Source organism: Anomaloglossus baeobatrachus, chromosome 5 (assembly GCF_048569485.1).
Source record: "Anomaloglossus baeobatrachus isolate aAnoBae1 chromosome 5, aAnoBae1.hap1, whole genome shotgun sequence".
In the NCBI taxonomy this organism is placed as follows: domain Eukaryota; kingdom Metazoa; phylum Chordata; class Amphibia; order Anura; family Aromobatidae; genus Anomaloglossus; species Anomaloglossus baeobatrachus.
Window position 1 is genome coordinate 73,724,660 of NC_134357.1, and position 21,216 is coordinate 73,745,875.

Here is a 21,216-nt window from a genome sequence, read left to right on the forward strand (position 1 = left end):
GACCTACTGGAACCCGTATGCATCCAGAAAACAGTTAGGTTTGGTGGTGGAAAGATCATGGTCTGGGGTTACGTTCAATATGGAGGTGTGCAACACATTTGCTAAGTGAAAGGCAATATCAATAGCCTAAAATATATAATATAAACATAAATATGAAGAAGTATTAGCTACCTCTTACATTTCCAATCATAAAAGGGGTCAAATTCTGCAGCAGGATGGTGATCCATCTCATACATCCATCTCGACAACAAGGTTCCTCCTGGCAAAGAAGATCAAGGTGCTCAAGGACTGGCCATCTCAGTCACCAGACATGAACATCATTGAGCATGTTTGAGGTAGGATGAAAGAGGAAGCTTGGAAGACAAAACCAAAGAATCTAGATGAACTCTGGGAGGCATGTAAGACTGCATTCTTTGCTATTCCTGATGACTTCATCAATAAATTGTTTGAATCATTGTGGAACCGCATGGATGCAGTCCTTCAAGCTCATGAAAGCCTCACAAAATATTAAATATGGCTGTAATAGCACCACAACTTCATTCACCAATGTTATGCAACATATCTTTGTATTAGAAGTTAATTATTTGTTTGAATTTCACATTACTTTCTGTGGGCGACAAAACTTTTGTCTTGCCAAAATCTGACCTTTCTGTGTTCATGAAATGATCAATATTTCAGCTTTGCAGCAACTTTATTTTCATAACCTAAACCAAATTTGGGAGGGTTTTAGCTTTCAAAAGAGTAATTTATAAAACCAATGGATGAATTTAAAGTCAAGTTATAAGCTTTTATTTACATAACATGGATAAGAGACAGAACTTCTGTCAGGGATTGTACTGTATATAGAGGGATTTCAGCATACTTAGTTCTGCTCACTATTAAGGGAACCTGTCATCAGTTTTGGTCCCTATAAACAAATATCCCCACCTTTAACAGTTTCTTTGCTGCATTCAACAAACGTGTCTATCCTATCAGCTCCTAATTCCCTGTGTACACCCCAAAATTCCATTTGATATGCTCACGTGCTGTATGTAAGTTAGGGTGGTCCGGTCCGATAGGCATCCTTGCTGTGGCCTCTCTCCCTCCTCTCTGCAGCTAATTGCGTCCTCCCGCTCTGATTGACATGGATGACACATCCTGCCTCATCCATATAGTGAGCTGAGATCTCGTGTCTGCGCAGTAGTCTTGCAGGCACACTCTGTTCTAGAACATCGTTGCGCAAGTGCCGAGCGACGTCATTTCAATGTCATTCTGATTTTGGCGCGTTTGCCCTGTGTCATTTCATTTCTCATTATTACACATCATTTATGGACATCTATGGTTTTATTTCTTTTCCTGTGTGGATTGGATGGGTTGTTACTAACATCTAGTGAGAAATTCATATCAATAGCACCTCTATATTTAATTAGAAAATCAATTCAATACTTATACAGCTGGTGAAATATATGCTAGTCATGTATTATACTGTAAACCCTATGTAATATACTGTATGCACAGATGTTTGATGTTATATACAGGTAATATGTTATTGGTATAATATCTGGACATCAGATTGTATACACAGGATTATAAGTGAGTGGCACATCATATACTATAACCTTTTTTTTTTATTAATGTGGAGTTTAAAGTTGCATTGGTGACTTGGTGAATCAAGTATGTTTGAAAAAATAGATAAAAAATATTATAGGTAAGTATGTAGCAGACCTGTGCTTAGGTGTGACACCTTTACTGTGGGGATATGTTTCATTTTTAGTAGTGTCGAAAAGCACAGAGTACTGTACTTTGCTTTACTACATATCTGAAGACGTATATCCATATATCCGTATATCTGGCTTAAAATGAACCTGTCAGGTGCAATATGCACTCAGAATCACGAGCAGTTCTGGATGCATATTACTAATCCCTGCCTAACCATCCCTGTCACTAGGATAGATAAAGAGATCTATAGAAAAATTATTTCTAAAGACCCTTTATGATATGCTAATGAGCGCAGGGACTAGTCCCAAAGGCGTTATATCCCCTGTCTAGTCCGCCCTCTTAGCATGTTAGCAGGCCCCCAGTGATGTAGTAATATACTATTCAATGCACATTGCCCAGCGTCATCAGCGGTGACGCGCGTACCTGTGTCCGTTGTTACCGCTTCAGATGCCAGGTTTTGGGTCAGTGCACATGATCAGAAGTCCTGGCACTTCCGGTCATGCACACTAGACCTTTCTGAAGCTGGGACACGTACACCCAGCTTCATAGTGCCCATGACCAGAAGTGATGGGTCTGCTGATCATGCGCACTGACCCTAAGCCCAGTGTCTGAAGCGGTGACAACAGACACAGGTACGCGTGTCACTGCCGATGACGATGGGCTATGGGCATTGAATAGCATGTTAGCATGCCCCTGTGGGAGTGCTACCATGCTAAGAAGGTGGAATAAGTGCAAGAACTAACGCACAGGGGACTAGTCCCTGCGCTCATTAGCATATCATAAAGGATCTTTAGCTATACTTTTTCTAAAGCTTTATTTATCTATGCTAGTGTATACAGGGACAGTTAGGCAGGAATTAGCAATATACACCCAGAACTGCTTGTGGTTCTGGGTGCATATTGGACTTGACAGGTTCCCTTTAAAGATAGTGATATGTAAGCACAATATGTACTATGCGCTCATATTAATTAGGATGAGTGCTGTCAGTTTTTTTCACAAAAGTAAACATGTTAAAGGGAACCTGTTGCCAGGTTTTCCTAATATAAAGTCCAGCCACCAATTTTAACACTGCTTTTACAAAATTCTAGTAAGCTGTATGTACAGAATGTCCCCGAGCCCCTCTGCATAGCACAGAAAAGAGCTTTTTTTTATCCCCACAGCCAGCGGTCCAGCCCGATGGGTGTCTCTGATCTTGATCCAGTGCCTTTTCTCTTCCTACAATAGCCATTGGCTTTCCCTACTTCATGTGGATGATGTGTCCTACGTCATCCAAACAGTGTTTCGCAATCGTCCTCCAGCACAGGTGCAGTTCTCTCTGCAACGCCGAGGGCTGGGTAAGGCCAAAGAGCGCCGATTACCAAGAAGTAAAGCCAGTACACGCGCTCTACAATACTTTGCTCTGCCCAATGGTGATGGTGATTGTAGGAAGAGAAGAGACACCAGATCAAGACCATAGACACCAATCAGAACGGACCGGGTCTAATAAAAGCTCTTTTTTTGTACTATGAAGAGGTGCCTGGGAAATACATACCGCTTACTAGAGTACTGTAAAAGAATCCTTAAAGTTGGTGGCTGTACTTTATATCGGTAAAAGCTGATGACAGGTTCCCTTTAAGGATGGGCTGCTACTCATGGGCCACTCCTGTGTGCTAGCCCCAAGACCAAAATTTGCCAGCCAGCCCCTACATTGGAGATAGGATCTGGTCCTAGAACTCATACTGTACATATTCAGGCATCTATGACATAAATGTCTAAGATGCTATAAATGATGGCAGCTTCTCTCTCCCTTTAAAGTAATTGATGTAAGGGACATGTAATTTCCTGTGTGCCCATCACACGTATAGTCAGTTAATGTCCCAACATGTCTTTAGTGTTTTCAGAAAGATAATTAGCTTATTTCTGTGCAGAATATGTTGCCGCTATATAAATAAAATTATTATTATTATTATTATTATTAGTTGTAGTAGTAGTAGTAGTACAAACATGAATGGTACGATAGTGATCTAGCACATCGGCAATAAAAGTCTTAACTTTAGGTTCCTGGACACAATGCTCCTATATTAGCAAGCCATCAGGGACAAAATACTTCCACATCCATGAGTATATTTAGGTACCTTGCCCTCGTTTTTTATATAAATCCATCACTTCTCCTTCCCAGACTTACTGTGCTCTATTACTACAAGTTCCATCATGCATTGCAGTAGCCTGTGAGCCAGCACTTAGCCTGCCCCCTCTATTCTCCACACAAACTTTTCCCACCCTCTGCACTCTTCTGTTCACCCTCAGCAGCTTCATATTGCCATAAAAACAGTCCTGACAAAGATATAGGGATTACCAAACTCTTTGCTTTTGAAATGCAGATTGCAGCACTTCATTAGCAAAGGTGTTGGCCACTGTTACTGCTGAATGAAACTGTCAGCTCAGCTTGTGTGAGGCAGTGAGACAGACAAATTGTGTCTTCAGGACACATGCTCAGGCAAGCTGTCATTCTTCCAAAATGTCCACACCCACCATCAGGAGCCCAGTGACAACTTCATTTCATTTGATCTGATTTCTTTGTCAGAAAAGGAAGCATTGGACATAACAGAGGAGGAAGAAGAATCTGTATAACAATCCAGTGATCGTTGCTGAGATGTGCTTATAGAAGATATACATTCAATGCAAGTATATTACAAAAGGTATTGTTTTGAAGAGCTACAATATATGGTAAGGGGGTGAAAAAGAAGTGGAAAACCCATTTAAGTAGATCCTCTCATTCCTAACAGTGACAACTCTCCATTTTGAGATGATCCTTACATTCAATATATTTTTCTGAACCCTTTTGACACCATTACTATCATGTCTTATGGAATAGCACAAAAATCCACAGCAGTGACATCACCAGTGTGACATCATTAGTTTACTTGTTTCTATTTTACCTGGCGTTTCATTTATTTATCTGCAATGCAAATGATTCTTGTCATCATTTCTATGAGTCCGGTCAGAATAATAGCAGTTACTTTTAGACTTAGTAGCCCTTACAGACCAGTAATCACCAAGATCAGTATTTCAGAACAAACTGAGAACATGATACTATAACGGAGATGACTATTGAACTTTCTTTTACTGTTTGTCGACTGAAACACTAAAACATACAACTGTTGTTGTCCTGACAAAGTTTACCGTACCTGATTCACATGGCCCCTCATGGATGATTGTAAGATTTCTTCTTGGCTGTGCGTTGGCCATCTCCTTAAATTTGCACAGCTGGGGATAGGTCTTGCCATCAGATCCACACACAGCTGTGTTAGACAAGCAGACACACTGAGGTTCTGGCACCTCTCCATGTCTTAGGTCCCCCATATCCAACTGGCATTCCAGGTTATCTCCACATTTTCCATAGAAGTGGTTTGTGTTGTCCAAATCACATATTTGCCCTTCTAGATTGGCACATTCTAAGCAGCAATCGCAAGTGTCTCGTACAACACCAGCAAGACATCCTCTTGGTGTAGGACATTCTTCTGGCCTACAGTCAACGCAGCTTTCTCCTTCTTCAAGTAACCTCTGCCAGCCTCGTTGTAGATAATCAGGGGCACTGGGTAGTGCCAAGGCTGGAAATAATTGGAGACAACTGAGGTATAGCAACAAGAGGAAGAGTTCAGGACAGGTCGACGTGGCACATCTATACATTTTCAAGAGTTATCCTGGACGGCACAGCTGATTTCCATCACTCGCTGGTTCATTACTTGAAGTTTCGCATCGCTGCTATCAATAATTCCAACTTCTGGTTGATGGAATCTGAAAAGAACAGAAATGTTTCTTTGATTTCCTGTTACAAGCATTGTCTTTATATAGCATTTCATCTAAATTCAGTTATGCAGCTGCTCGGTTAACCAGATAACAACAGACATCAGAACAGTAGTCTGGGAAATATATGTGGTCACACAGTAGCCAGAGAACGACCACCATGGTGAGCAGATAATGACTGGGTGATTATCTATTCCTCTGCACCTATTTTTGGCGTAAGATTACCAAAAATGTTTGCAAATCATTACGTGCATCAAAATTGTACAAACTTTGAAGGAGTGGGTATGGTTTTTCTGAAGGTTGTGTAGCCTAAAACCACAGATTTGTCAATACTAGGGTCTGACAACGACACAATTAGTGACAAATCTGTCCCTCATCAGGTGTAGATTTCATTTATTGATTAGGACAATTTAATTTGCATTCAATTTTTTAGGGGACATGGTCCTTTTTTACATTTGCCATAATTCACCCTTTCTGAAACACTAAAGGCTGCTTTAGATGCAGCGACATCGTGTGAAAGTACCCGCCCCTGTCTGTTGTGCGTCACAGGCCAATCGCTGCCCGTGGCGCACAATATCGCTAGTACCCGTCACACGGACTTACCTGCCTAGCTCCGTCGCTGTGGCCGGCAAACCACTTCCTTTCTAAGGGGGCGGTTCGTGCGGCGTCACAGCGACGTCACACGGTAGCCGTCCAATAGAAGCGGAGGAGCAGAGAGCAGCCAAAAGAAAATGACAGTGTTGTTCCTCGTTCCTGGGGTGTCATATGTAGAGATGTGTGCTGCCTCAGGAACGACGAACAACCTGCGTCCTGCAACAGCAACGATATTTGAGATTAGAACGACGTGTCAACGATCAACGATTAGGTGAATAATTTTGATCGTTAGTGGTCGTTCATACGTTTCACACGCAACGACGTCGCTAACAAGGCCGGATGTGCGTCACAAATTCCGTGACCCTAACGACATCTTGTTAGCGATGTCGTTGCGTGTAAAGCCCCCTTAAAACTAAGGCTACATTCACACGACAGTACCGTTTTTGCGGTCCGCAGAAGACGGTCCCGTTTTTCCACGGACACATCCATGTGACATCCGTTCCCTTCCGTATATGGTCCGTGTGTCATCCGTGTGACTTCCGGGGTTTTTTTGCGGTCCACGTTACATACTGTCCACGGTATCTGGCCAGATTCTTGCCTCCATATAAAGTCTATGGGAAACAGAATCCGGCGCAAAGGGGTAGGAGCAAGTGCTACATATTCACCGATCACCGGGAAGGTTCACACTGCTCCCGCTGCAGCTCTTTGTTCTTCCCCAGCTGGCCGCTCATTAGGCTCATACATATTCACTGCTTCCCTCGCTCACTGGCATCTATGATTGATTGCAGTCAGACGCACCCCCATGCTGAGTGACAGCTGTCTGACTGCAACCAATCACAGCTGCCGGTGGGCGGGTCTATATTGTACAGTAAAATAAATAATTAAAAAAAACGCATGCGGTCCCCCCCAACTTTGATACCCAGCCAAGATAAAGCCTCACAGCTGGGGTCTGATATTCTCAGGCCGGGGAGATGCATATTATTGGGAGCCCCCCAGCCTAAAAATATCAGCCAACAGATGCATCCATTAGATGCGACAGTACTGTGGTTACGAATATGTCCTTGATTATATCTATTAAGTTCTCATTGGTATATGCAGAGCTAACGGTAGAATTATATATGGATCTGCAGTACTTGGTTTTCATGTCCTGGGGGATCGTGGTGCGCATGCCCGTCGCGGGTACAATTCGTCCCTCCGCCTTGCCCGGCGCATCTATGACGAGGGTAATAATGACGTATGGCGTCCATGACAACCTGGATTTCCGGGTGTCTCGCCTTCTCATATTGCCGGGCAGGGCGGAAGTGGACGTCTTGCCTGTGATGCGCATGCGCCGCTATTGCGATCCCTTTTGACGGACATGTGGGATGACCAATGGGAGCGGTTTTTAAATATATATAAGTTCCGGTTTCGGATTTGAGATTTCTAACCCGCCCTGAGGAAGCTGTGATATACAATGCGAAACGTGCGTCGGTTGGGTCCTTCTGAATAGTGAGACGCAGGTGCGAGGCTCAAGTACGATGGGTGAGTGTATGGCCTAAGGTCCTGGGACATTTTCCTCTTACTTTCAGCTTATAATTGAGCGTGTTTGGCCATGAAATACCCTATACCTGTGATAGACTTATGAGCTCGCCTTGCAGTCCCACTTTTCATGGGTGTTCTTTCCCCCTTTCAGCACAAACCTTTAAAATTGTCTGTTTCATGTTTTTAATAATGCTATGGAATTAACTTTAATAAACTTTTGTAATTTGCTTATAAACGCTCCGGTTCTGTCTGATTTCATAAGTACTGGGACTTTACCTGACTCTTCCCGACTGCCCTGGTGCGGTGGCAATCGGGGTAATATATGGGGTTGGTACCAGGTGTGTAATGTCACTTGGCATCAAGCCCAGAGGTTATGATGTCAAAGCATCTATCAAATACCCAACATTACTAACCCAGTCAGTAATAAAAAAAATTGAAGACAAACAATTTTTTATTGAAAAAACACACTACAACACATTCCCTCTTTCACCAATTTATTGGAAAGAAAAATCAAATCCACGTCCAGCGTAATCCAATAAGAGGGTCCCATGAATATCCATACCATATTCACTGTCCTAGTCAATAAAGAACAGAATGTTCCCCATTGGCTGGGAGAGCAGTTCAGTGACCTGAGCTTACATCAATAGGTCAATCCAGGTCACCTCAGGGTATGATGAGTGCTGACTTTATGAGGTTAGCTAGGTACATTACCTGGGTGATGAAGTCCGCTGCATTCCTGACGTCAGCACTCCATTGTCCATTGACGAGACTTGATGTGAGAACGTGGCGGGCAGGGAAGTCAGTGACGAGCGCTGACGTCAGGAGTGCAGCGGACTTCATCACAGCAGGTAATAAACTTAACTATCCTCCTGACAACAGCGCTTGTCATCCCTGTGGCTGGTCACACTGCTGTGCACGCAGATGCTGACACACTGCAGTGTGAGCAGCTGCGAGGCTGGTGCGGAAGCGGGACACGGACTGCAGGGGCACCCAATGGAAGTCACACATAACTGCTTCCGTGTGGCTTCGGCTTCCGGGGATTTTGTGGACCTAAAGATGGTCTTGTCAGTAGGTCTGCAAAATAACAGGAACTGAACAGGACAAACGGAACAGTCGTCTGAATGAGACCAAAGGTCCTGATTCAGCAATGTATTTACACCATCAAACACTTTGAAAAGTTTCCTAACTTTTTCAACACGTTTTCATGCCTGTATTGGGAAGTTCTGAGTAAAATGGGCAGGAGCTTGGGCAGGAAGAGATCATGGTTATGTCTGTTTGTCAAATTCTTCAATAGTGGTGGCGTTTGTGACTGGAGTAACATTTCTGGCAAGGTTCACAGAGGCCTCGCCACTGATAAGAAGCGCCAAATTCATTAAGTGGTGTCCACAACTTAATCAATAAGGCCTAAGAACTGAAGAACACTTAGATCCAAAATGTGTTACCCTGGAGTGTTTTCTCCGTGCACTCTTTGTACATTTTGTTGTAGTGGCATTTGCTTTCGATTTATTTTCATGGATCGCTAATATAGAAAAGAAATAACATAAGAGAAATTTTTATGCTGGATCATACTTTTCTATTAAACATACAGTATATGTTTGATTGTTTTGCATCCGTAACACATATTAAGACATTAGTCTTAAAGAGGTTGTCCACTACTTTTTCACTGATGGCCTATTCTTAGGATAGGTCATCAATGTCTGATTGACCAGGGTCTGACACCCCATACTCCCGCCGATCAGCTGCTTTCGGTGTCAGTGCCAGCAGCAAGTGGCTGGAAATGCTCCATTCTGGAGCTTCTATATCTTCTGAGCAGGGTACTGCAAATCCGCCTCCCATTCAAATGAACAGGAGGTGGATGTGCAGTACCCAACAGCAGCCACTATCACTTGACGGTGCAGCTGCGGAATTTAGCATTTACGGCTTCCTGCTGCCACCGCAGGCACCAAAAACTTCTGATTGGTGGGTGTGTCGGGTGTAGGACCCCAACCAATCAGACATTGATGACCTATCCTAAGGAGAAGACAATAAATTATCATCACCTGGCCTGAGGAAACCCTGAAGTTCCACCGTAGATGCATAGATCTTGGTGCCTAGTGTCCATGAATGCAATAAAGACAATGTAATGGATTGGGTCCAGCACCAATGAATTGGTGGTGGACCCAATCCATTATGTTGTATTCTAAGGATACGCCATCAGTATTAAAGTAGTGGCCAACCACTTTAAGTCAGGTTATAGGTTGTGTTACAGCCCAACACAAAATACTCCAATGCTGCTGAGTTACAATGACCCAGGTGTAGACAGATGTGATGCTATTTCTTGAAAAAAATTGACCCTATTTTTATAACTCTATACAACTGATGTGAGCGATGTAGGCATGTGCACACTTATTATATGACGTAGACTCAGAAATTGAGCCTACGCCAAACAGAACGGGCAACTGATGGGGTTACAGCCAAGATGAACTGCTACAAATGGACTTAGCTGAAGTTGCAACATCTTCACCTCTCAGATGTTGCTGACAATCATGATAGTGGCATCTTAAAGGTTGGGTACAGGAGGCTCGTTAGTACTTGTATATATACCTATGATGAAACAGTAGAACTGCTGGATTCCTCCTTGTGTATCAGTACATTATGTTTGCAAAAAACAAGCTATGTCAATGGAAACATGAAAAACGTATGGATGTTTGAAGGCCAGGAGAAATAAGTAAAAGAATCTCCATATGGTTAGCACATTTTTGTTGACCAGTAAAAAAGTGATACTTGTTGTATTTCTTGTGTATTTCTTGTTCAGGGCGGCTCAATGAACCCGATAAAGCAAAAGGCAGATGCCTATATGTATCCAGTCTATGGTCAGTTCTAACGTTAGAGACACATTCGCTCTATATCCATTGAGTTAGGCTTAAAATAGACTGGTACATCTTCTCTTAATATACATGCCAAGTCTCACGTCTGAATTCCGCTGTGTTACTTAAACGGACATTTGTTCTTTTGTAACTATTGTAGGAATCCAAGTACAGGAATACAGTTACCATGTGACATTTGTCTTTTTCAATTATTTGTTGCCTCTGACATTGGATCTGACATTGGAGATAATTCACATCCTTGGTGTAACAATACTCTTCTAAATAACAAAAAAAATACTTATAAATGATGTAGGTTTCCATAAATTCTATGGACTTCAACGATTAGTAAAAATTAACCAAATACCTTAAATGATGGTAAAAGGCTATCAATTAATAATAAAAGATGTGAAACTATGGGTTTCTAAAAATTCGATGCAGATGTACGGGACTCAATTTCCAATATAGTCCTAATATACCTGGTTTATACATTGTTTGTGCTGTCAGTGTATATCAGGGGTCAACAACCTGTGGCTTGGGAATCACATGTGGCTCGTGAACCTGTGGTGTTTGACTCGCGGCTGTTTTCCAGCTTGGTGCAAAGAACCAGGGCTAGCAAACAGCTATGAAGAAGAGCAGGTCTCTAGATGGTGACTTTTGTGTGTAGCCCAACATAGAAGAGCAAATCTAAATGGGGGCATTGAAGGAACCCCTGGATTTTGATATACTATCTAGTTGTGGTTTCTGTGGAGAAGCTTTGGCCAGTAATGGAGGATTTGGGTGCCACTACTGGGAGGGGTGGGAGATGGATGTAGTTCACGACCTTCTCAGAGCTGAATGTGTCTCATGACCCATTTTCAGACCTGACTGTGTTTTCTAAGGTTATAAAGGTTGAGGAGGACCTCTAGCATATATGATTGAAGACCAACATACCCATGAATGGCTAAGGGCAGACAAAATCCATCGTTTTTGTGGTGACATCAATCGCAACTTGGAAAATCTCAATGTATGTAAATTAGGGGCACACTTTGGGAAATGTCAGCCAAAGCTTCCGATTTTGGTAGTGATAGCTGACTATCTCATGTGTATGTGCGTTTCCTAAGAAAAGCATCGGGAATGCTTAATGTCAACATGAGAACCTTTTCTGATGAGAAGAGATATGATACCACAAGAGGCTTCTGGCAGAAGAAAGAACCCCAGTCTGAGGTGTCTTTGCAGAATAGGTGTTCGCCCAACAGCCTTTGACAGCCTATTGGCACCTTTTCGAGTTCCAATACAAACTTTGGATTTTTTTTGTACATACAAGCCTGGTCTGATAACACCTCATCATGGTTTATACGGTCCAAGGTTCAATATATAATGTGTATTGGAACTCAAAAAGGTGTAGATAAGCTGTCAAAGGCTGTTGGGCAAACTCCTATTCTGCAGAGACACCTCAGACTGGGGTTCTTTCTTCTGCCAGAAGCCTTCTGTGGTATCGTATCTCTTCTCCTCAAAAAAGGTTCTGGTGTTGACATTCAGCATTTATAGTATATTTAATAGATTTTGGTGCAAAACCAAAAAAGAATAAACTAAATACTCTTGGTCCCATCTGTTATTGTTAAAAAATACTACACTGGTAGCCCCTCATAGTAATGGATCTGTAGGACATGGTAGTAAATATTGAAGGCTGGAGGGAGCATGCTTTTGAAGCTTGGAACTTTATTGAATCTCCCTGAGGACTCCCAAGAGTCAATTATCATTAAAGGACAAAGTCTGGCAAAACTCTCTCTCAGTTTTCTAACTAGTAAAATAAACAATAGGCCCTAGTATCACACAGCGTGAATGTGACATGTAGGCAAGATGTATGAGCCTTAGCTTAACTGCAGTCAGATCCTGAAGTAATAAGAAATGTGTAATGCTGCCACCAGGGGGAGCCAGAGCTCTGCAGCAGACGACACTACACAGAGCTATGAGAACCAGGAAGGAAATGCACAGCGTTCTCATGCACTGCCTAATCAGCACAGCTGAGAGGCAGAACTGCAGGGTTTGTGAGGAATAGTCAGACAGGCTGGGTCAGACACCGTACGGGCAGAAGCAAGACCGGAGGAGCAAGCAGAAGCGAAGTCAAAGTGAGGCTAAGGTCAGTACCGAGGAAGCAACCGAGTGGGGAATAGGAGGGGGGACACAGGACAGGAGGGATGACCAGGGGACAGAACACAGACAAGGGCACGGGGGCACAGGAACAGACAGATCAGGATATCACTCACAGGACCAGCAATCACAGGCAAAGCAGAGCTAAGCTTATAGCCGGCGCTGGTTCATTGGAAGTGTCAGCATTTAAGGCATCCAGGGGCCGGAAGTGAGGCCTGAAAGATGGCTCCGCCCCCTAGCCATGTGGATAGGGAGGCGAATCATGACAAAATGGAAGTCAAATATTTTTGCCTTCTAATTTTTTTTTTTAATTCAGTTCTCAGTTTTGGTTACAAAATGTTTGGGAATATACACAGCAATAAGGCACTTTGCAGGAGATGCTGCGTAAAGCTCCTTGTAGGAGTCGTAAATATGTTGATCAAGGATTAGATCCCATCTTATGAGATCAAGACCACATTTTCTCAAAACATCTGATGGTCTTTTCCACCATAACTATTCTAGACAATATTCTCATTTTCAAAACCAGTAAAAATTCTCTGGCCAGATCTTCCCTTACATCTGAGAGGCTTCCAGAAATATGGGAATGTCCTGAACTCCTGGAGGGCTCGTCAAATTTACCGTAATTCCAATTGTATGTGTGTCGCCCTGGGCAAGCCAGGGGACACAGATAACAACACCACTACACCCCACACTCCAGGTAGGCACACCTGCTAACCAGAAATCCTTGTTGCCTCCCTCCAGGAGTCTGTGATGCACACCAGGGGGTGGGCCAGGCGGTTGGCTCCGCCCACCAAGGAGCTCACAACTCTGGAGGCAGGAAGTTACCAGGCAAAAAGCTCAGGGACATGAAGGAGTGAGGAGCAGATTAGCCCAGGCAGGGCTTGAGTAAAGAAGCAGAGTAGCCCAGGCAGGGGCTAGAGGAAACAACCAGAAGTGAAAGTGAAGGAAAGGAAAGTGGAACAGGAGGAAAGCAAGAAGTGGTGACAGAGCGGGGAGAAGGAGAAGCCTGAGAGCCCAGCTGTGTGTAGGGCTAGAACAGCAAGGTCAGCGACGGCGGTGACTGTCCGGAGGGGGACCGTTTGGAAGTTCCTGGAAGGACCCCGTTGGCTGTGTGCCCGGTGGTCTGGAGCAGTGTTCCGAAGGACAGTCAGCACCAGGGCAGGGGCCTCTTGGACCCCGGCAAGGCTAGGAGTCACCCAATTTGCCGAATCCGTCAGCGAAGGGGACGCAGATCCCCCAGCAACAAAGTCCCGATTGACGGCAACAGCCCGACCATTACCGGGGAGACACCGCCACCGCCAAGGCACCAGTTTCCCCAGGGCCAGCGCCTGCGGGCAAAGTGAAGAGCTCCTCCGGCCCAGATTGTAGTCGGGGAGCGGGTAACCGGAGGGAATCCACCGCTACCATCAGTCAAATAGGTGCAAGGAAGAGAGACGTCACCGTCACCTACCGGGAGTGCAGGTGCAACCGTCTGTGGGACCGTCCTACCAGCCGTTGGTTTACCGTACAAACTGTGTCCGTGTCTCAGGCTGAGTGAGTACCACAGTGCCGCAAGGCACAGCGCTGCCCCCGCGTCCCTGCGCCCTCCAGGCCCTACACTTCACATCTCTTCACCGGGCCCCGGGATCACCAACCCCTACCCACGGAGGGGCAACACAACACCTGGCTGCTCCCATCACCATCCCCGGGACCCTCACACTGAGCAGCGGTGGTGCCATCACCACAACCGTGGGTGGCGTCACGAACTATAATCCCAACAAACACCCCCTTTTCACTCACGGGCGAGGAGTGTCGCTCGAGACACCCCGGGATCCGGCCCGCAGCTCGAGCCACCAGGAGCAACTGCCGGACCCGAGCAGAAGGGGTGAGCGCGGTGTGCTGACACCCTCCTCCCCGCCCGCGACAACTTGGCGTCACGAACAGGATCTTACCGCTCTGCCGTCTGGTAGAGGTGCGCCTTGTTACCGCCGGAGGTATCCGGCAGAAAAATTTCAGAAGTCGCCATCTTTGGCGCGAAAAGTTCCCGCTCGAGCGTCTTCTCGAGCAGTAGAGGCGCGAAGGCCAAAACCCCGCCCCGAGAGAGGAGGGGCCGGAAAGAGCTAAGGGGGACGCGATGGCGGCCGGCCGCATGTAGCTGCGGCTACAGAAGCAGGGACGCCAGGACTCTGCGGCCATTTACTGGTTCCTGGAAGAAGCCACTGCTAAAGATGCTGAGTCCGACCAAAAACACCGTGGTCCCCGCGCCTGGCATCGCGGCGCGGGTGGAAGTCCGGACCGTCCAGCTAAGCAGCCGTCTGCAGGTCCGCATGCAGCTCCTCCTGGAGGAGTGGGAGGCCGACATGGCGGACGTTGTAGCCACCGTGCGGAGACGCGAGGAGGAAGCGGAGAAAGGGAGGGTGAGTGACCCACGTCCTGACGCCCTTGAAGGGCCGGTCATCGCGGCTGTGGGGCCCGGTCCAAGCCCTCTCCCCCCGTTGCCTCCCTCGCCACCCGTCCCGGAGGCCGTGACCCCGCCACTAGGCCCGCTACCACCACCACCGGTAGCGGTACCCTGCCAATCCGCCCCGGCGGACCGACCTGCAGCAGAAGCTCGTGACCACTCTGATACGCTCCCCTGGGAGAAGCCGAAGGCTGAGGCCGTCAGCAAAGATGCACCGGAGGCACGGCGGGGATGCAGCTGCCAGGAGGCAGAGCAGGCCATGTCACAGCGGGGTCCCTCGTTACTGGAGGTGCCGGTCGTAGCCGACACGGAGGGACTCTGGCTGGGTCCGTCCCCCGCACACGCTGAACCGGAGCAAGCAGAAAGTGCTCCATACTGGGAGCGGCGGCAACAGCAGCTGCGCAGGTAGATCGATGCCCGAGAGGGGTGTAGAGCGGAGGTGCATGCCCGCATGTATATGGAAGAAGATCACCTGCAGCGAGCTACCATTGGGGCCCAGAGTGGTGTGCCATGTGAAGGTGGCACTAGAGCCCCACGGGTGAGAATGGACTGTTGAGCAGTGAAGGCAGCGGAGCACCGTTGCACCGTCCCCGTTGGGACCACCTGTCTGTTGGAAAAAGTTTGAAAGTTTGCCAAAGTTGAAAGATAATGAAAATGATTACCCGAGAAGTCACCTGATTTATTTTGTTGATTTGCAACCGGCAGGAGCCGGCACCGTTGTCCCCGTGGGGACCGTTAAAAGTTTAAAAATGTATGGGAACTAACCATGGACAAGCCCGTGAACTCTGCAGGGCAACCACAAACGTTAGTGGCTTGTAAATATGTTGGGTACCGTTACCGTTTCCGCAAGGCCGCCTCCGGAGAGGCAGGTTGGAGGGAGGGCCCTGAGCAGAGCAGGCCAGGGCCCAGCCACCAAAGGGACCGGTGGCTACCCTCTGGAGGGAAGGACAGATCCCGCTCGGGTGACTTGTGCTGGACTGTGGGTCAAGGGGTGCTGCCTGGGTTTTAGGGGCAGCATCAGGGCCAGGTTGCTTGGGTGGGAGAGAGCGGAAACCGTGACCGTACACCGTTGAAACGTTAAAAGTAAAATGTGCCTCCCGTCTTGGGAAGAGTTATTAAAAATGTTATGCTTATGTTATGTTTAACCCTGTTATCCCCTTTTTTACAGAAAAATAAAACCGGTGTAGGACGGCAGCCCGCGGACGGTCTGCATTTTGCTAAGGGGGAATGTGTCGCCCTGGGCAAGCCAGGGGACACAGATAACAACACCACTACACCCCACACTCCAGGTAGGCACACCTGCTAACCAGAAATCCTTGTTGCCTCCCTCCAGGAGTCTGTGATGCACACCAGGGGGTGGGCCAGGTGGTTGGCTCCGCCCACCAAGGAGCTCACAACTCTGGAGGCAGGAAGTTACCAGGCAAAAAGCTCAGGGACATGAAGGAGTGAGGAGCAGATTAGCCCAGGCAGGGCTTGAGTAAAGAAGCAGAGTAGCCCAGGCAGGGGCTAGAGGAAACAACCAGAAGTGAAAGTGAAGGAAAGGAAAGTGGAACAGGAGGAAAGCAAGAAGTGGTGACAGAGCGGGGAGAAGGAGAAGCCTGAGAGCCCAGCTGTGTGTAGGGCTAGAACAGCAAGGTCAGCGACGGCGGTGACTGTCCGGAGGGGGACCGTTTGGAAGTTCCTGGAAGGACCCCGTTGGCTGTGTGCCCGGTGGTCTGGAGCAGTGTTCCGAAGGACAGTCAGCACCAGGGCAGGGGCCTCTCGGACCCCGGCAAGGCTAGGAGTCGCCCAATTTGCCGAATCCGTCAGCGAAGGGGACGCAGATCCCCCAGCAACAAAGTCCCGATTGACGGCAACAGCCCGACCATTACCGGGGAGACACCGCCACCGCCAAGGCACCAGTTTCCCCAGGGCCAGCGCCTGCGGGCAAAGTGTAGAGCTCCTCCGGCCCAGATTGTAGTCGGGGAGCGGGTAACCGGAGGGAATCCACCGCTACCATCAGTCAAATAGGTGCAAGGAAGAGAGACGTCACCGTCACCTACCGGGAGTGCAGGTGCAACCGTCTGTGGGACCGTCCTACCAGCCGTTGGTTTACCGTACAAACTGTGTCCGTGTCTCAGGCTGAGTGAGTACCACAGTGCCGCAAGGCACAGCGCTGCCCCCGCGTCCCTGCGCCCTCCAGGCCCTACACTTCACATCTCTTCACCGGGCCCCGGGATCACCAACCCCTACCCACGGAGGGGCAACACAACACCTGGCTGCTCCCATCACCATCCCCGGGACCCTCACACTGAGCAGCGGTGGTGCCATCACCACAACCGTGGGTGGCGTCACGAACTATAATCCCAACAAACACCCCCTTTTCACTCACGGGCGAGGAGTGTCGCTCGAGACACCCCGGGATCCGGCCCGCAGCTCGAGCCACCAGGAGCAACTGCCGGACCCGAGCAGAAGGGGTGAGCGCGGTGTGCTGACACCCTCCTCCCCGCCCGCGACATATGTCTCTGGCAGAGCAGAGAACCATCGACTCCTTACTCCGCCACTTACTTTGCTAAGCCACAGGAAGCACTAGGCCTGCAACCTAACAGATGTCACTGTTCTCTTACATCGGCCCCCAGGATGCAGGATAAAAATGGAGTTTTTAAATTTTGTTTTTATTGACAAATGGAACATTGGAGAACTGGAAGGGGGACTGGTGTTCTATGAGTCTGAAGGGAAAACCGGCAATACTGCTCCTTAAAGTATGCGCTTGAGGAAAGGACCTCAGTCCTGGTTTAATGAAAAGAGAGACTTCAGCACCAAAATGACAATAAATAAAACATCTTGATGCAGTAAGTGAATTGTAACTTTGATCTAGCAAGAAAAGGTCCAATGTTTCGACCAACATTGGTCTTCATCAATTACATTATAAAGTGCATTTAAGTCCATTACAAATATATGTTAGAACATAAAATATGATGAACACAATATAATACAAAGTGACAAAGAAAAATAAAATATGTACAAAAATAATATGCAAAACATCTGAGATGTAGATCAACAAAACTGAAGTATGGGGATTGGAGACCTGGAAATAGATCTATTTAATACCACCAGTTATGTACAGTTATATCTATCGTAAGCAGTTTTTCTAATTATTCTTCCTTATTTCAGTATGTTCCTTGATCTCATGTTATCCTGATCACTTCAGTGGGGTACTGTGGGAACCACTGCAGATAAACTCATCGACGTCACTGCTCACAGCAGCAGCTCAGTCAGTGTCTGCCTGAAGCTCACAGCAAGCGGTCATGTTCTATGGTCACAGACTGTCCCCAAAGATGTAACAGAGCTGGAATTGTTGTGGGACCTTTTGTAGATTATGTCCGACCTGGGTATTTGTGAGGTTAATAAATTGGAGAAAGAGGATGGGTTTTTTTCTGTGTATTATTTCAAATGAAGGCTTTTTTCAGTGTCTGTGTTTATTTCTTTTTTACTTACAGGATTAGTGATAGTGGGATCTTATAGACCCCTACCTATGACTAATCTAGGGCTTAGTGGCAGCTGTGAGATGTCAGTAACCCCTTATATTGCCAACACACCAGGGTAATCAAGATGAGCTGGGTAAAGTGCCGGAATTGTAGCTTCTAATGGATGCGAAAATTCTGGGCAGCTTCAGGCTAATGATTTTAGCCAAAGAAGGGCCCAATAACCATGGGCCTCCCTGGCCTTAAAATACCAGCCCCCAGCTGTCGGCTTTATCATGGCTGGGTATCAAAATTGAGGGCAAATGCATGCCATTTTATAAAATGATCTATTTAAATAATTTTAAAAAAGACGCATGGGTTTCTTCTCATTTTGATACGCAGAAAGATAAGTGCACATCTGGGGGCTGCAGCCTGTATCTGTATGATTTATCTGTGCTTGGCAGATGTTCATCTTCAAGTCTGGTCCCAAACCGGATTTTTTTTTAAGTCCAGGTAGACACGCTGGACCCAAACATCTGTGGATTCATCCATATCTACTTATATTTATTTAATTTTCTTGATCCCCCTCCTCCCCAGTTTTTGCATATTTTTTCTACATTTTTTCTTTATCACTTTGAATTATGTTATGTTCATCATATTTTATGTTCTACTTCTAACATATATCTATTATGTACTTAAAGGCACTTTAGATGTCATTGATACAGGCCAATGTTGGTCGTAACGTTGGACTTTTTCTTGCTGGATCAAAATAAAAAGTAACTTATTGAATCAAGATCCTTTCTTTATCGTCATTTTGATGCAGTGTCCTATGAGGGCACACATGGAGGATATTCCCATATGAAGGCACTATGAGGGACACAGCCATACAGGGGCTCTATTACTATTCAGTGCAGTTGGGGACATTACTGCGTAGGAGCACTGACCATATTGTGTGGTGGCAGGGTACTATTATTGTTCTGTGAGAACACAAAAAGCATTGTGGACCATATTTCAGCTATATCTCCTGACTTACCTACACACATGAGTTCTTGGCCAAGCATTTTTGTTATTTCAATGGTGAGAGGGGAGTAAGCCTTGAGTTGAGTCTTGTGTCAGTAGCTTTTGAAAATTTTTAGGAATAGAAATTCAAAATACCTGTGTTGAGGAGAGCCATTAGATCAAATACTTGATTAACCTCTTGACAGGGGATTGTGAGAAGTATGTTGATTTGCCTTACATGAACCAGGTTTTCAGAGATAACTAAGATTGCCACCGATGACATCATAGACCCTCCCATCAGCATGGATCCACCAGATGACGTCCTTCCCATCAGTATCACCATGGATCCGTCCCATGACATCACAGACCTGCCCATGATGACGCCCACCAATTAGCTCATGGACTAACACATTGTTCAACCCACTGACCAAAGGACATATCCAAGTATGCCCATTGTAGGGCTGACCATGCCCCTTTTCCTAGTTTTTAGAAGAGCATGTTCTTGGAATAAATCAGGCAGTTTTGGGCCGACCTCGATTGAGGAAAGCTGAATATCCGACTGTGTGTCTGATCTAATTTTTCAAGCACGCACTCGATCCCCACCAATTAGAATCAGGAAGTAGGCAATACGAGTGAACCCTGGTTAAGTATTCACCCTAACACCTGATCTTTGTACCCCCAGGAGTATCTGATAGTATGTATTGGGGCTCTTTTTTCACGGCTTTTGTCAGTATATTCCTGATTAGAAAAACGTAGAACAGTGAAAATGGATCTTAGCAATAGTAAATGGCAAAGACTTCAGGGGACATATATGTATACAAAGAGAAAGGAAGTCATTCATTTTGCCAGAGTATCTCCATACCACATAATCAAAAATTAATTAAATAATCATAAGCACAAGTGTGCAGATAAAAGATTCTTTAATAAACAGGCAGTAGAAAAATACAGGGTATGGATATATAAACAGTGTACAAAAGGTCACAATGACATTTATACATGATTTGTGATGTTATTTGCTGGATATCTACCTATGTCTATTTTGCCCTCACCGTTGCCAGTACTCAATATGGTATTTGCGATCGCATTTCCTGGTTGCAGGACTGCGCATGCGCAGTATGGACGGCTCTCTTCCCAGCGTCCTCTGGGTTTACTGACGTCAACAAGGGAATTCCCCCCACCCAGAGGACGCTGGAGCAGCCGCCCATGCTGACGCCGCGCCTCCATGCCCCATGGAACCGCGACACCTGCTGCCAATTCCATACGAGTAAGGCAGGTATATTAGACTTACCTCTTCCCCTTGTTGTCCACGGTCCCCTGAAGAAGTCACCACACGAAACACGTGTTGGGACTATCCCCTCGTGTGCCTGCCTCTCTTGTTACCCTGGTAAGCTCTTGACTGGTCTCTGGCTTTGTGCAGTGTGGTTTTTGCACTAAGTGTATCTGTTCAGCTGCTGACCTTTTGGCTACACTAATTTTTAGTAACCCCTTCCTTGCACTAACCATGCCAGTGAGCTATAATTGAATTACTTGATGTGATTTTGTATGCAGCCATACTTGGGGAATCAATCACCCTCCATGTCATTGTGACCTTTTGTACACTGTTTATATATCCATACCCTGTATTTTTCTACTGCCTGTTTATTAAAGAATCTTTTATCTGCACACTTGTGCTTATGATTATTTAATTAATTTTTGATTATGAGGTATGGAGATACTCTGGCAAAATGAATGACTTCCTTTCTCTTTGTATACATATATG

General features: G+C 46.1%; 1 protein-coding gene across 2 annotated transcripts in view; it reads right to left on the minus strand.

Annotated features, from left to right (window-relative positions):
• The window catches only part of KAZALD1 (Kazal type serine peptidase inhibitor domain 1), a 77,947-nt gene that overhangs the window by 35,723 nt on the left and 21,008 nt on the right, over window positions 1-21,216 (minus strand). The window contains exon 1 of one of the 2 annotated variants that reach the window (XM_075352309.1): window positions 4,866-5,367. In XM_075352309.1, coding sequence (XP_075208424.1) covers window positions 4,866-5,367 — 502 coding nt within the window. Of the gene's footprint in view, window positions 1-4,865; window positions 5,476-21,216 lie in introns of those variants that run through there. The other variant, XM_075352308.1, reaches the window with a different exon arrangement.